Source organism: Ammospiza nelsoni, chromosome 6 (assembly GCF_027579445.1).
Source record: "Ammospiza nelsoni isolate bAmmNel1 chromosome 6, bAmmNel1.pri, whole genome shotgun sequence".
In the NCBI taxonomy this organism is placed as follows: Eukaryota; Metazoa; Chordata; class Aves; order Passeriformes; family Passerellidae; genus Ammospiza; species Ammospiza nelsoni.
The window spans coordinates 11,019,480-11,034,048 of NC_080638.1; the positions used below are offsets into that span (position 1 = coordinate 11,019,480).

Consider the following 14,569-nt stretch of genomic DNA (forward strand, 5'->3'; position numbering starts at 1 on the left):
ACTGACACTTTCCTGAACTGAGTGGCTTTGCCTTAAGGAAACCCACGCTGGAATTCCCCAGATGTTGGACTTGGCTGGATTGCTTAGCCTTGGAGATAAGGAATGGAACTTGAGTTATTTTGAAGGTGTTTAGAGTGTTGGAACAGACTTCAGAAGGCTGTTCCCCTTGGTGCTAGGCCTAACATGATTAGGAAACAATCTAGGATGACACCAGAGTGACAAAAAGCTATGCATGATGGATCAGAAGGATTCTTCCAACTCTGCTTTCTCCCCAAGGTTGGATCCATGCTGTGTACACTCCCATGGACACGCTGGTTTTTGGTGGCAACTTCTTACACAGCTTCAACATCCCTATGCAGCTCCGGATCTACAGCATCGAGGACCGCACACGGGTAAGGACCTGTGGGAGACCCGTGCTGGACACTGGGCCACTCCTGGTGCGCCATCTGTCATCTGAGAGCAGCAGTGGGAAGGAGGCCTGACAGATCCTCTTGCCTGTTTTGCAGGTCCCAAATAAATTTCGTTATCCCTTCTATTACGAGATGTGTTGGTACGTGCTGGAGCGCTACGTGTACTGCATCACCAACCGCTCCCACCTGACCAAGGACTTCCAGAAGGAATCCCTCAGCATGGGTAAGTCTAGCCCTTATTCCTCCCTTACCTATCCAACTGGCTTCTTGCACCCTCCTGCTGGGGCACTGGCTCAGCAGTGTGCCAGGCAGGGGAGGGCTGGGTGGGGATTTTTTTGGGCATGAAGTCACAACCAGCCAGACTTCTGCTTCCTCCTCTGGCCCTGCAGCAGCCCAGGTTCCTCACAGCTGTGAAACCAGCACACCACCAGTTCAGAGCCTTATACAGAAGAGGTGGGGGGAAGTTGCTGTGGCCACCACGGTGCTGTGGGCAGGAATTCTCTCTGGCTGGCCAGGGCCTCCTGCACACAGGGTTTGAGGGGCTGACACTGTTACTTGGAGGTCTCAGCGACCTCACGGTCATGAGTGAGTCCACATCCTCTTTATCGCATCTTGAAGGCAGCATCAAGATCCTGAGCCCTCAGCTGGAGATCCCAAGTCCTCCAAAGCAAAATGAGGTTGAATAGGGCTTTAAGCAACATGATGTAGTGAAAGATGTCCAGGCCCATGGCATGTCCAGGCCCATGGCACTGGGGTTGGGCTAGATGACAGTCCAGGTCCCTTCCAACCCAATTCCATGAAATTAAGTCTACGACATGAAATTCAGTCCAGAGCATTTGCTATTTCTTCCTCTGGGACCTTTTTCCATATCTGGTGCCCTGTATTCCCACAGACAGGCCAGGAATGGGAAGGGTGTTTAGCTGTTTTCAGCTTTTTCAGCTTCTCTGTTCCTTTCACCTCCTACAAATCTGTTGCTCCAGCATCCCTCATGACTAGGGGAGATCCCACTAAACACAGAACACTTCCTGTGATTGCTCTCCTGTTTCTCCATCATGGCAGATATGGAGCTGAGCTCCTCGGACTCGGTGAACATGGAAGAGGAGGAGGAGGAGGATGATGATGAGGATGCAGCAGGGAAGGAGTCCCGGCGCCCCGCGACCAGGAGGTCCATTCTCACCAGCCCCATCGCCAACGGTGCCAGCGTGGACTACGACGAACTGGGCAAGAGCTGCCGGAGCAGCCTGCCGGCTCTCAAGAAGACCCCATCCATGGACTCCTCTGACTCCAGCCGCGGCTCCCAGAACGGCCAGGCCTGGGAGCCCAGCGGGGGCAGCCCCCGCAAGAGCAGGAGGGTGCACCTGACCCAGTTTGAGCTGGAGGGGCTGCGCTGCCTCGTGGACAAGCTGGAGTCGCTCCCTCTGCACAAGAAGTGCGTTCCCACCGGCATCGAGGACGAGGATGCCCTCATCGCTGATGTCAAGGTAGGGATGAGAGACTGCAAAGCACTTCCCACAGGGAAGCTGGGCTTCACCTCACCCTGCCCCTGTCCTGGGGCGGGATTGGTGTCCTCCTGTTCCTCTGTGTGAGGCTGATGTAACCCCTGAGAGACAGCCCTGGGATTTGGGGTTGGGAAAGCAGGAGGGTGCCTGTGCCCTGGCTGTGTGCCTTATGGCTGTCAGTGCAGGAGTGCTCGTGGATGATGCAGTTCACTTCCAGTTTTGGCTGTGGACTCTGTGACAGTTGGAACCTTTTCCTTGCCCCAGGTGGATTTGGCTTTGTTCCTTTGAGTTGTTTGCCCAGGGTGTGACCTGGAGTTGAGAGTCAGTTATTTTGGGCTGGTGAGGGTTGTTTGGATTTTATTTGCCTTCATCTGTTAAGCTGACCCAATGAGCCTTGGTGTTTTAGCTGTTTCAGCACTTAAGTGGGAATGTCAGCTTCACTCTATCCCCAGAAATCCATTCTAGTCCCTAAAAAGTTACCTTCTGCTCCCCTCCATGATGTTGGTGATCTGTACAGCTGCTTGCCTGTACCAAAGCTGACATCCAGACAGGGTCATGCATGTGTTCTTGTCTTTGCCATTGTTTTTATTTCCGAGTGCTGTCTCCTGATGGTTTTTTGTGAAATGTTCAGGTAAATCCAGAGCTCTGCTGTGTTGGAGCAGAGGGTGTGGCTCTGGGTTCTTGGCTGAAAGAGTCTAGGTGCTGTTAGGGGCTGAATTTCTGTTTTTTGTGGCTTTTCAAGCATCCTGTGTGTGCTGTGACCTTTGAGAATGTGATGTGTGTGTTTCTGAGCCCTGTATGGTGCTCTGGAGGAGCCTGAGCTTGGAGCTCTGTGTTTCACCCTTGGGCTGATGAAAGGAGCCTGGTGTTGGGCATTTTAAAGGCAGAGCCTTAAAGGTTATTGGTGTTCAGTTGGAGTTTGAGACCTGATCAAAGAATCAGTTCATATTTTGGAGGTAGTAAAGGTGTGCCTGTGGTTTTGGTGTGACCAGGCCCCTGTGTCCAATTGTACCTCGCAGATGAGCTGTGAGTGACAGCCGTTGTGATCCCAGACAACTTCCCTGAGGATTTGTTCCTTAGAGCTGGCTGTCCTTGGAGGTTTGGAAGAATCCTGAGCTGCAGGACTCCATCCCTCAGGACTGACATCCTCAAGGCATCAAGATCCTTAGTCACAGCCTCCAGTGGCTGGGGAAAGTGGGACAAGTTTGTCCAACCACAGCAAAGCTCTACTTTGAAAACCCATTTTCTATAGAGGTGATGGAAGTGGCCAGTAGAAGTTGGCTTGTAAAGCCTGGGAAGGGCTTAAGACATTTCTAGCTAAAACTTCTAGCTGGGGCCACCAATCTGCAGCAGGTACTTTTGCCCTTGTGTCACCAGGTAAGGTCATTGATGGAGCTGGGATCTGGCCAAGCTAGGGAAGCTGCACTTTGGTCTGTGCTCCCCACGGTCAGAACATGGCGTTTTCTCATCCAGACTTGCAGGCGTGCCACCCTCTGCTATCCAGTGTGCCCAGGCACTCCAGGAGCAGGAAAATGCTGCCTTTTCCCACAGCCTCTCGTGTGGTGATCAGGATTTCAGGGTGTCTGTGTTTTGGGTCACGTGGAGAAATATGTGTCCTGTCACGAGTTCAGCCTGGAGCGTCACTTGGTGGGATGTGACACTTTGGATTTGACAATGTTGTACTTTCAGCTCTGTGGCAGGAATTGTCTGAAAATTCTGAGTGTGATGGAGGTCATTGGAAGGATCATTGACAAAGAGGGAATTTCTGAGAGGTCCTGTTGTATTTTGACTGCTTCCATCCATGATTTCTGACCTCTCTGTGGTGATTTCCATGACTGGTTTTGACAGGAGGATGGTCATGAGGCAGCTGACAGCAGGTCTAAAACCAGGCCCCTGTGTCCTGGCATAAACAGGTTATATCTGTGCTGTGCATGGAACTGTTGGAGCACCAAGGATTGTAGAAACAAGATAAGCCTCTCCCTGAAGTGCTGGTCCTGTCTCCAGGACCTCAGCTCAAAACCTCTGGTGTGGCATTGGTCACTGTCTGACTAGGCAGTGGGCAGAGAGAGAATTTGGTGAGGAATGGGGATGGAATCCTCAGGGATGGGTGAGGAAGTTCAGGATGGCCTGTGAGCTGTGCCAGGCAGGTCTCCCATGGTGGGATGGCAGCACTGGTCACACTCCTTCCTGCGGGTCGGAGAGAGCCCATGCTGGGGACCCGAGGGTGTCACTGGTTGCACAGTTGGTGACAGTCCCGGGCCAGGTCAGCATGTGACTGGCTTCCTGGGAACACAAAGCTGGAGTTGTCTGCGGATGCTTTGGATGTATCAGAAGTGGGAGCAGCCGCTGCTCCCCTGTGCTGTTTGGTTTTATTTCTGGAGTTTCCTCCATTTTAATTGCGGTGTATATCTGGGGGGCGTCTCCGGGGGCTGGGATTGCTTGGGGACACCTTGATCGCCCGGAATGGATCTGTCCCCCTCTAGCGGTTTGGTCCCCGGTGCCTTTGGGAATGTGGCTGCTCCCAAACTTGGCTGGCGGGATGTTTGTCCCTCCAGGTCGGGAGTGTGGGGGCGCAGACCCTGGGGGGAGCGGCAAGGGGATTGATCCTTGCCTGCATTCCAAAGCCCCGTTCTCTCCAGCGGGGTCTCCCAGATCCCGAACCCGCCTCGGAACGGACAAAACAAAGGCGCCGGGGAGGCTGGGCCCGAGCGGGACGGGGTAAGGGCTCTCCGCCACGCTCTGCCCGGCGCCGAGGAGCCCGGCCCCGGCCTCTCGGATTGCGGCGGCGGAGGGAGGGAGGGATCCCGGGGAGGCCGGTGGGCAGCGCCGCCCGGACCCTGCGCCAATCCCCGCCGTCCCGGCCCCTCCCGGCGCTGCAGCAGCGCGGCTCTGCCCTCCGCTTCCTCGCTCCCTTTTTCTCTTCTGCCATCTTCCCGTTGCAAAGCATTGCTGGGAACCGCATGTGGGTGACGCAGCAGCATTGTCTCCGGCTCAGGAAGCTGCCGCCGCCGCTGCCCAAGGGCTCGGCAGGAGCACGCGGCCGCCAGTGCGGCTGCTGGGGGCGGGGAGGAGCCGGGGGCGCTCGGGGCGGGGGGCGCAGCTGCTCCCCAGCCATGTCCCCGCACACCGGGGGTCCGGCCGGGGTCTGAGCCAGCCCCCGGAGGTGTCCGGGGAGAAGGGAGGGGGCCCCAGCCCTCGCAGTGCGGGCACCGAAACAAAGAGGGCTCGGCAAACTTCACCCCAGAGTCTCGGCAGCTCCAGCGGCGCAAGGTCAGGCAGCTGGCAAGGCTCGTGGCGCGGGGAGGGGACGCGGGGACGCTCCTGTCCCGGACAGGGTGGGAGGGGACCGCGGGGGGACCTTTGCTTTTCCGGAGGGGTCCCTGGCCGGTGCTTGGGCTCACCTCTCCCGTTCCCGGGGCGCTCTCGCCGGCGCCGCTGCCGAGGCGCTCCGGCCGTGTGAGCGCAGGGTCCCCTCTGCCGCGTCCCGCCGGCCACAGCGCCTCGGGGCACAGGGGACCAGCGGCCTGTCGCCCACCCCGGCTCCGAGCCAGATGCAGCCGCAGGACCCGGGAGCCCCCGCGGTCCCTCGGCTCCGTGGCGGGGAGCGTGACTGAGCCGCCCCCACTCCCGCCCCGTCCCCGGTGCCACGGGCAGGCGGACGCTGCGGTCCCACGATGTCCGTGTGGGAGCTCCGAGCCCTGACCTTTCCCTCGGCGTGTGCTCGCGGGGAGGCGGAAGGTCTGAAGGCGGCACGCTGCGCTGCCGGGGAGCCCAGGGGAGACTGCGGCTTCCTGCCTCCCAGACACACGGAAAACCGGGGGGGGGGGCACGCCGGGCACCCCCTGCCCTGGCTCTGCCTGGCAGCGGGAAGCACTGCCCGCCCGCCGGGATGCCGGCAGGAGCCTCCTGCCTGCGTAACCATGGCAACGTCAAGTAAATAAAGCACCTTTGCAACCAGCAAATTCGGTGGGGAGTGGATGTGGGGAGGGAGCCGTGCTGGAGGGTGCTGAAAGGACCGGGGTGAGCACGGGAGCCCCATGTACCAGGAGCGGGGGGCTGTCGTGCCCGAGGGCAGCGTGCCAGTCCGTGCCAGTCCGGTCGGTGCCGAGGGATCTTTCCCTCCAAGTCAAAGCCAAATCCCGAGGCAGTGCGGGGGAGCAGCTCTCAGCTACCGGCAGTTTGTGCCAGGCCACGGAGGGCGTGCTGGGGTATCATATCCTGCTGCTGCTGCTGCTGCACCCTCCAGGCTGCCCCGTGCCTGGGGAGCAGCTGGGGGGGATGATGCTGATGAATCCTTCCCCCCAAAATCCCCCCAGTTTGCCGAATCTTGGCGCTCTCTACTTCCACCGCCGCCCAGCGCGGGGCCTCGGGGCTGAAATGCAGTTGATGAAAGCGCTGGTGCAGATCGACTCGACAGAGCTTGTCTGTCTCATGTGGGGAGGAGGAATGGTTGCTGGCGGGCGTGGGGAGAGGAGGGCTCCTTCCCAGCCGCCTTTGAAGCATGCTGGCCTTGGCATCTGGTCAGAGCCTGCCTCGCTGGCGGGAGCTGTGTTTCCCTCCACTCACACCTGTGCTTTTTGTCTCTCTGCTGTGTTCCTCCCCACTTGTCTCTCCATTAGCTGCTGTTGGAAGAATACGCAAACAGCGACCCCAAACTGGCACTTACAGGCGTCCCCATCGTCCAGTGGCCCAAGAGAGATAAGGTAGGAGGTGCAAGGAGGGGACCCAGATGGGTGTCACGTGTTGAGTCATTTGCCAGGCCTGGGGTGTGGTGGCACCGCTTCCATACCCGCCTTGGGAGCAGTGCCAAAGTGGGATGTTGGGTGCAGCCACCTCCATGGCACTGTGGGCAAAGCCAGAGATCTCCCACTGTGCTGGTTATCCCAGCTCAGCTGATGGGTGGTAACCAGATCAGCCTTGGCTGCTCCATGTTCTCCAGCCCTTTGGTTGTGCTTGGTGAGCCTTGTTGTGGGAGGAGGGGGCGATCCTGCTCTCCTAGGAACTCTCTGGATTGATAGGGAGAACCCTGGATGGCCTGAGGAATGTTGTGTGTCAGGGAAGGCCTTGCTGTGGTAGGGTGGGTGAGGTGTGGCGTTGATGGTCAAGAGCAGTCCAGCCCCTCGCTCTAAGGTGAACATGTCCCTTGTGTCCCTGTCCCTGTTCTAGGATTGGGTCTTACAACCCCAAGCAAGGCAGCACTCTCCCAGGAGTCTCTCCCTGGGATAGCAGTCAGCTCTTCAGCAATGGGACCTTTCCATGCATCCCTGCCTTTCCCTGTCCAGCTGTGCTCATAGCCCAGGGCCCACAGCTGAGCTGCAGCCCGGGCTGAGCTTGCTGGGCAGATGGAGGCATGGAGCAGCCGGACTTCCCCTCTGCAGGCTGCCTTCCTGTGGCCTGCCAGGATGGCTCCCAGAGGTCACTTCTTCCTTCCTGCCAGGAGATGGGCTCACAGGCAGGCTATGGGAAAAGCAGGACCCCCTCACCCTGGGAAGGATGGGTAACACCCCGTTAGGGAGTCTGGAGACAAATGAGCCTCTTGGATTGCCCTTTGGAGGTGCCTGCCCTGCCCAGGGGACACAGAGTGATCCTTGTGCAACACAAGCATCTTGGGCAGCTTTTGTGGGAGGAGTGACCTGGAGATGTGTGCACGGTTTGGGTGCAGCACTCAGAGGCCTGGCTCCATCCCTGGGAGCCTGCCCTTCCCCAAGCCCACCAGCTGTGGTGCACAGCCCAGCATGGCCAATCCCAGAAGGATGCTGCAGCCAGCAAATTTCCTGTCAGGGCTGATGGGATGCAGGGTGACAGCTGGAGAGCTGTGCTGTCCTACCTGCACTGTAAACAAGGAGGGTGTGGGTGTTCCCAGTGTGCCTTGAGCTCGGCAAACAGTGACCAGAGCTGTCCCCTTGTGCAGTTGGCAGAGTGACATAGAGAGGACAACCTGGGTGGACCTTGTCATTCCTTGCTTTGGTAGAAAAGTATGGATGCTGTGGGATGCTTTTGGGACTCAGCAGCCCTTTCCAGACCCATTTGAGCCCTAGCAGGGGGTGAGAGGAAGGGGAGCTCTGGGTGTGGGGTGGTGTGACGGGTTAGGGAGTGTGCTCCAGGAGAAGTGGCAGGTCAGCACTGATCGAGGCCCCTTTGGCTGTGGAGCACTGAGGGAGCAGAGCTGCTCTCTGGCACAGAATCTCCAGTGGCAGTGCAGGATCCAGGGATCAGAGCCTTCCAGATCCCAGCAGAACACAGCACTCCCCTCTCCTCACCCAGTTCCCTCTCTCCCTGTCACCAGCTGAAGCTCCAGGCCCGGCTGCGGGTGCGCCTGCCCACCATCCCCATCACCAAGCCGCACACCATGAAGCCAGCACCGCGCCCCACTCCCGTCAGGTCCACGGTGTCCCCCATCGTGTCGGGCGCCCGGCGGAGGCGGGTGCGGTGCCGGAAATGCAAGGCCTGCATGCAGGGCGAGTGTGGCATGTGCCACTACTGCAGGGACATGAAGAAGTTCGGCGGGCCCGGCCGCATGAAGCAGTCCTGTGTCCTCCGGCAGTGCTTGGCGGTGAGTCCCAGTTGGATTCCTGGGGGATAGCTGGTTGCTTCTCCGTGGTTCAGGTAGTAGGAGAGGAAAGGAGGAAGGCTGTCCCACCATGCCCTGGTGTCAGCCCTGCTTTCCTTTGTAGCCCAGGTTGCCTCACTCAGTCACGTGTGCACTTTGTGGGGAGGTGGATCAGAACGAGGACTCGCAGGACTTTGAGAAGAAGCTCATGGAGTGCTGTGTCTGCAACGAGATTGTTCACCCTGGCTGTCTGCAGGTGAGCAGGGCATGTGCTGGACAAAGGAGGACTCTGCTGTGGGGCTGGGCTGCTGCTGACCCCCTCCTCTCATTGCAGATGGATGGGGAAGGACTGCTCAATGATGAGCTCCCCAACTGCTGGGAGTGCCCCAAGTGCTACCAGGGTGACGACACAGAGAAGGGCCAGGTAAGGAGCAAGGCAAGGATCTGTGTCCTCCATCCCTCCCACTGCATCCTGCCAGGGATGTGTTCAACCAGCATGGGCTGGGGGGATGCAGTGATCAGTGAGAATGAGAATCATGGGGGTGCAGCGCTTGAGGGCCTGAGCTATTCCACTGTAGGAGACACTGGACTGTTAGGCACGGAGTGGAAGCCACCCCCAGCCTCAAAAGACGCCCCTTTTGAGAAGGGGTTAGGATAATGCTTGTTGCTGGTGTGGGTGGACTCTGGTCCTCGTGGTACTTAGATGAGCTGTGGGAAAGAAATTACTTACTCTGAGGGTGGTGAAACTCTGGCAGAGATTAAGCAAAGAAGTTGTGGATTCCCCATCCCTGGAAGTGTTGGAGGCCAGGTTGGATTTGGCTTGGAGCAACCTGATCTAGTGGAAGGTGTCCCTACCTAACCCAAACCATTCTGTGATTTCGTTGGGCACTGCTGGTGCAGATTCTGCCTGCACTGTGGTGTTTTCCTGGGGAAGAAGAGAAGGAAAAGCCTTCCCCAGGCCTCATTCCCGCTAACCAGCCGCCCCCGTTCCCCGCAGAAGCGGAAGGTGGAGGAGAGCGATGACGACACGGCGCAAGCCAAGGTGCTGCGGCCCCTGCGGAGCTGCGAGGAGCCCCTGACCCCCCCGCCCAACTCGCCCACCCCGATGCTGCAGCTGATCCACGACCCCGCGTCCCCCCGCAGCGTGGTGACACGCTCGTCCCCGGGCGCCGGGCCCAGCGAGCACCACAGCGCCAGCCGGGACGAGCGCTTCAAGCGCCGGCAGCTGCTGCGGCTCCAGGCCACGGAGAGAACCATGGTGCGGGAGAAGGAGAACAACCCCAGCGGCAAGAAGGAGCTGTCAGAGGTGGAGAAGGCCAAGCTGCACGGCTCCTACCTCACCGTGACGCTCCAGCGCCCCACCAAAGATGTCCACGGCACTTCGATTGTCCCCAAGCTCCAAGCCATCACGGCCTCCTCGGCCAACCTGCAGCACTCTCCGCGCGTGGTGGTGCGCCACGCGCCCGCCAGGATGCCTCTGCGGAGCGGGGCCGATGACGAGGCGGCCGCCGAGGAAGAGGAGGAGGAAGAGGAGGAGGAGGACGAGAACGCGGAGGAGGGGGGGGCGGCGCGGCTGAACGGGCGCGGGGGCCGGGCGCAGGAGGGCGAGGAGAGCTGCGTGCAGCGCGAGGTCTGGATGTCTGTGTTCCGCTACCTCACCCGCAGGGAGCTCTGCGAGTGCATGCGGGTGTGCAAGACCTGGTACAAGTGGTGAGTGTGGGGACACGTCCTGGGGCTGGGAGTACATCTGTGGCAGACACCCAGAGGGAGCAGGGTGAGAGATGTCACCTCAGTGCCCTCCTGTCGCTCCCAGAGCCAGGCAGTGCCATTGTAGCCAGCCCTGCTGCCTCTGCCATGTGTGTACCCATCTCTGTTGTTCTCTTCTGTCTTCCTCCTGTCCCCTCAGCTGTCCCCTGCCGTGTCCTTGTGGGGTGCCAGTGCCCTTCCCTCGCCCATCATGCTGATGGTGCTTGCCCTTCCTGGCCTCCCTTGCTGCCTCTCCTCCCAGCAGGCAGGGAAGGCAGGCTGAGGCGGGATGGCTTTGCTGGCTGGAAACGCCTCGGGGGACAGCAGGCCCAAAGAAGACAATGCTGGCACCAGGACAGCTGTGCATGGAGGGCTTGGGAACAGACAGCAATGGAAACTGGGAGGTTTCTAACAGCTGAGCAGCAGGGATTGCCTGCTTTGATCAGCAGCTGGTGGCAGTGGTGTGGTGGAGGAGTGTCCCCTCGCCTGCACCTTCAGGGACTCAGCTAAGCTTCCATCGGGTCCCGGCTCTCCACAAACTCCAATGGGAGAGGAAGAGTTTGCTCCTGGCAAAGGAGTGAGCTCCGCTGGGGCTGTGGGGTGGGACACAGTGTTTTGCCCACCGGAAGTAAGGATCCTTAAGATCAGGAGAAACACCCAGATGGGGGCAAGCAAGCCTGCAGCTGCAACTTGGAGTTTTATTTTGGGGCAGTAAAACCCTGCTGGGGCTGTGCTGGGTGGCCCAACACCTTCAGCAGCCTCCCATGTTTGAGGAAACCCATGGGAACCAGGAGGAACAACCTTGTTCTGTGGCTGGGCCACACCAGGGCTGGGCTCCTGGAAGCTAGGCAACCTGCTAGTTGTCTGTTATCCCATGGGACTCTTGGGACTCAACTTTCAGCTTTGTCCTTGTCCCCAGGTGCTGTGACAAGAGATTGTGGACAAAGATAGACTTGAGCAGGTGCAAGTCCATCACCCCGCAGGCGCTGAGCGGCATCATCAAAAGGCAGCCGGTCAGCCTTGACCTCAGCTGGACCAACATCTCAAAAAAACAGCTTACGTGGCTCGTCAACAGGCTGCCAGGTGAGTGTGGGCTAGGGAGGGGTCCCTTCCTCTGCCACCAGCCTGCTCCAAGGCTTCTTGAGGGCTGGGTCATGGGGAGAGACACCCCACAAGCCTGGGAGCTCCTGGGTCCCATCACCCAGCAAGTGTCCCACCCCAGGCAGGGAGGGGACCTGCATCCTCATGTGCCTGGAAAAAGATGGGTGAGATCTGGGATGCCTGGGAGCCTACCAAACCTGTCTAACTCGTTACCTGCCTCCCTTGTGCCAGGCCTGAAAGACCTCATCCTAGCGGGCTGTTCCTGGTCTGCAGTCTGTGCCCTCAGTACCTCCAGCTGCCCCCTTCTCAGGACCCTCGATCTTCGGTGGGCAGTAGGAATCAAGGACCCTCAGATCCGGGACTTACTCACGCCTCCAATAGACAAACCCAGTAAGCTGCTGCTGCTCCCCTGGGCCTGCCTGGGCTGGGCAAGGTGGGGTCCCTTGGGCAGCCTGTCCACTCTGGTTCTCCCTGTGCCCGTGCAGGTCAGGACAATCGCAGCAAACTCCGCAACATGATCGACTTCCGGCTCGCCGGGCTGGACATCACGGACGCCACGCTGCGCCTGATCATCCGCCATATGCCCCTGCTCTCCCGCCTCGACCTCAGCCACTGCAACCACCTCACGGACCAGTCGGCCAACCTCCTCACCGCCGTGGGCTCCTCCACACGCAACTCCCTCACCGAGCTCAACATGGCAGGTGCGTGCCCTGCTCCAGGTGCCTCCTGGGTTTCCCATTCCTCCTCCTCATGGTGCTGCTGCTGGAGGCGTCCCCCTCACGCTCCCTGTGCTCTCTGCCCACAGGCTGCAATAAGCTGACGGACCAGGCCTTGCTGTACCTGCGCCGCATCTCCAACGTCACCCTCATCGACCTGCGGGGTTGCAAACAGATCACCCGCAAAGCCTGTGAGCACTTCATCTCGGACCTGTCCATCAACAGCCTCTACTGCCTGTCCGATGAGAAGCTGATCCAAAAGATCAGCTAGAGACCCTCCCCGGGGCAGACTGAGGAGAAGGAAAAGAGCCCATCCCGCCCCTCTTGGAGAGCCCCTCCTCCAGCTCCCCCCCTTGCCCTGCGTGTCCTGCCGCTGCCTCCCACCTGACTCGGCAGGCAGGGCCGGCGCTGGCCTCGCTCCGCTGTCCTTCCTCCTCCTCCTTCCCCGGGACTTCTGCCGAGGAAGATGTCCCGCCAGGCTGGCCAGTACCAGAGGAGGAACGGGCACATGGCAGGGAGCCTCGGCCCGGAGGCTGGCCGCTCCCGAGGCGGGGCTGTGATAGAGGCCTCTGTGCAGAGAAATGGGGCACCCTCTCCCCCCAGCTTTTCCCCTCGTCCCCGTCGTCTCCTTGCCTTGAAACACTTGTCACTTCCCCGGCAGCACAAAGCTTGAGGGTCGAGGTCTCTCCGAGGAAGCGGGAGCAGAGCCAGAACACCCCGTCCCCCTGTGTGCCGCCACCAGTCCGGTGCTTCCCTGCGCTCTTCCCCCCCTTTTCCCTTTCCCTTTGCCTTCCCCTCGACTGGCTGCAGGGACTGCTATCCATGCCCCTCCTCCTCCCACACATCCGGGCGGTTCTCTGAGCACCCAGGGCAGGAGCCCCGTGGCCGGGGGTGTCCCGGGAGCAGGGGCTGGGGGATAACTCGTCTGTCCGAGGGGATGGAGCAGGGGAGACCCCACAGGTACACCAGAGCTCAGGGAGGACTCGGGAAGCATCAGCCAGGGGTGAGTGAGCGCGGGGCGGGGACAGGAGCTGCCTCCTCTTCCTGCCCAGCTGCCGGCACCACGAAGCACTCTGGGGCCGGAGGGGCGAGGGCTGCTCCGCGGCCTGGGACCGAACTGGCATCGTCCTCTCCCTTCCCCCCACCCCCTTTTCGCTGCCGATTTTCCTTTGCAATGAATGGTTGGTCCAAAGAACCTCTCTCTAGGGCAGCAGAGAGCTTTTTGCACTTTAAAAAAAAACAACAAAAAAAAGACAAAAAAACAAAACAACAAAAAAAAAAAAAAGACAAGAAAAAAAAAAAAAGGAAAGGAAAAAAAGGTTGGAATCTTCTTTTCTGGGTCACTATTTTATTTCCCTCCCTGTCCTGCCTGGGCCTGGACGCTCCCCCTCTCTGTCCCCCCGGTGTCAGCACCCTGCTCTCTCCCTGGCAGCGTACCGATAGCACAATCCGGGGTGTCCCCTCCGTGCCACCACCGGCCCCCAGCCCCGCAGGGCTCCCCGGGGGGGCAGCCCGCACCCCCCTGCTGCTTCAGAAGCAATAAAGGAGGAGAGGCGGCCCGCGGGCTCTGTCCCCGCAGGGGGACACTGGGGACAATCCCGCAGTGCCTGTGACAAGGGGCAGTGCGGCCGAAGCGGAGCCGGAGCGCTCGGAGCAGGAAACCCCCCCAGGCGAGAGGAGGAGCCTTCGGCCTCGGCCGCTCTCGGCGGCGGCTCCCGGGAAAAGACATCGGAAGAATTTAAGCTTTTCTTTTTCCTTTGAATTCCTTTTGAGTTTTGCAACGCGAAAGAAAAATGTCCATAGCTGGGGTTGAGAGGGGCGAGGTGCTCCCTGCTCCGCGGGGACAGCACCCCCTTCCCGCCGTGTCCCCGCCCTCCGGCCGCAGAGACTCCGGCGTGCCACCCTCCTCACCACCCCGGCGTGGTGCAAATCCACGAGGAAGAAAAAAAGAGAATTATATATAATAAAAATCACTTAGTGATTTAAAACCAACCCAGCCTGCTCCCTAAAGACAACTCCTGCAAGCAAAGTCACTTGTTTAAGGGTTTGGTTGTGGTTTTGTTTTGTTTCGATCTCCCCTTCCCTCCCTTCCTCCTTCCCTCCCTTCCCCGGAGAAATATTGTAAATATCTATTTTTTTGTTGGCGATTTAGAGTCCATCTCTGATGTTTGTGCTTTAAAATTAAATGTAAGCATTAAGGGTAAAAGCAAACCAAGTCTTGCACTCTCTCAGCTGGCGTTGGGGGTTCTTGGCTGGGACAGAGGGAGGGCACCTACTGGGCAAGTGGGTTTGGTTAGTTTCATTTATTTTTCCTTTTTTTTATTTTTTTATTTTTTTGTATTTTGGGGGTTTTTGCTTCCTGAGCCTTCTTCCATGCTGGATTTTTAGAGAGGCTCTTTGTTCATGCCATATTAGCACCAGGCTAGGCGAGCTGTTGTTTGGGGAGGGAAAACCCCAACCTCCCACGGGAAATATTTTGTTTCTTGGGGGTGGATTTTTGGAATTAAAAAAAAACCTGAAAGAAAAAAACTAAGACCAACTAAAATC

General features: G+C 58.9%; 1 protein-coding gene across 1 annotated transcript in view; it reads left to right on the forward strand.

The window, feature by feature from the left end:
* The window catches only part of KDM2A (lysine demethylase 2A), a 33,748-nt gene extending 19,359 nt beyond the window's left edge, over window positions 1-14,389 (forward strand). The window contains exons 11-22 of the mRNA XM_059474574.1: window positions 277-392; window positions 507-633; window positions 1,470-1,891; window positions 6,529-6,612; window positions 8,196-8,462; window positions 8,584-8,715; window positions 8,794-8,883; window positions 9,457-10,169; window positions 11,125-11,288; window positions 11,538-11,696; window positions 11,792-12,007; window positions 12,112-14,389. Coding sequence (XP_059330557.1) covers window positions 277-392; window positions 507-633; window positions 1,470-1,891; window positions 6,529-6,612; window positions 8,196-8,462; window positions 8,584-8,715; window positions 8,794-8,883; window positions 9,457-10,169; window positions 11,125-11,288; window positions 11,538-11,696; window positions 11,792-12,007; window positions 12,112-12,293 — 2,672 coding nt within the window. The 3' untranslated portion in view covers window positions 12,294-14,389. The remainder of the gene's footprint in view (window positions 1-276; window positions 393-506; window positions 634-1,469; window positions 1,892-6,528; window positions 6,613-8,195; window positions 8,463-8,583; window positions 8,716-8,793; window positions 8,884-9,456; window positions 10,170-11,124; window positions 11,289-11,537; window positions 11,697-11,791; window positions 12,008-12,111) is intronic.
* Window positions 14,390-14,569: the final 180 nt, after the last annotated feature.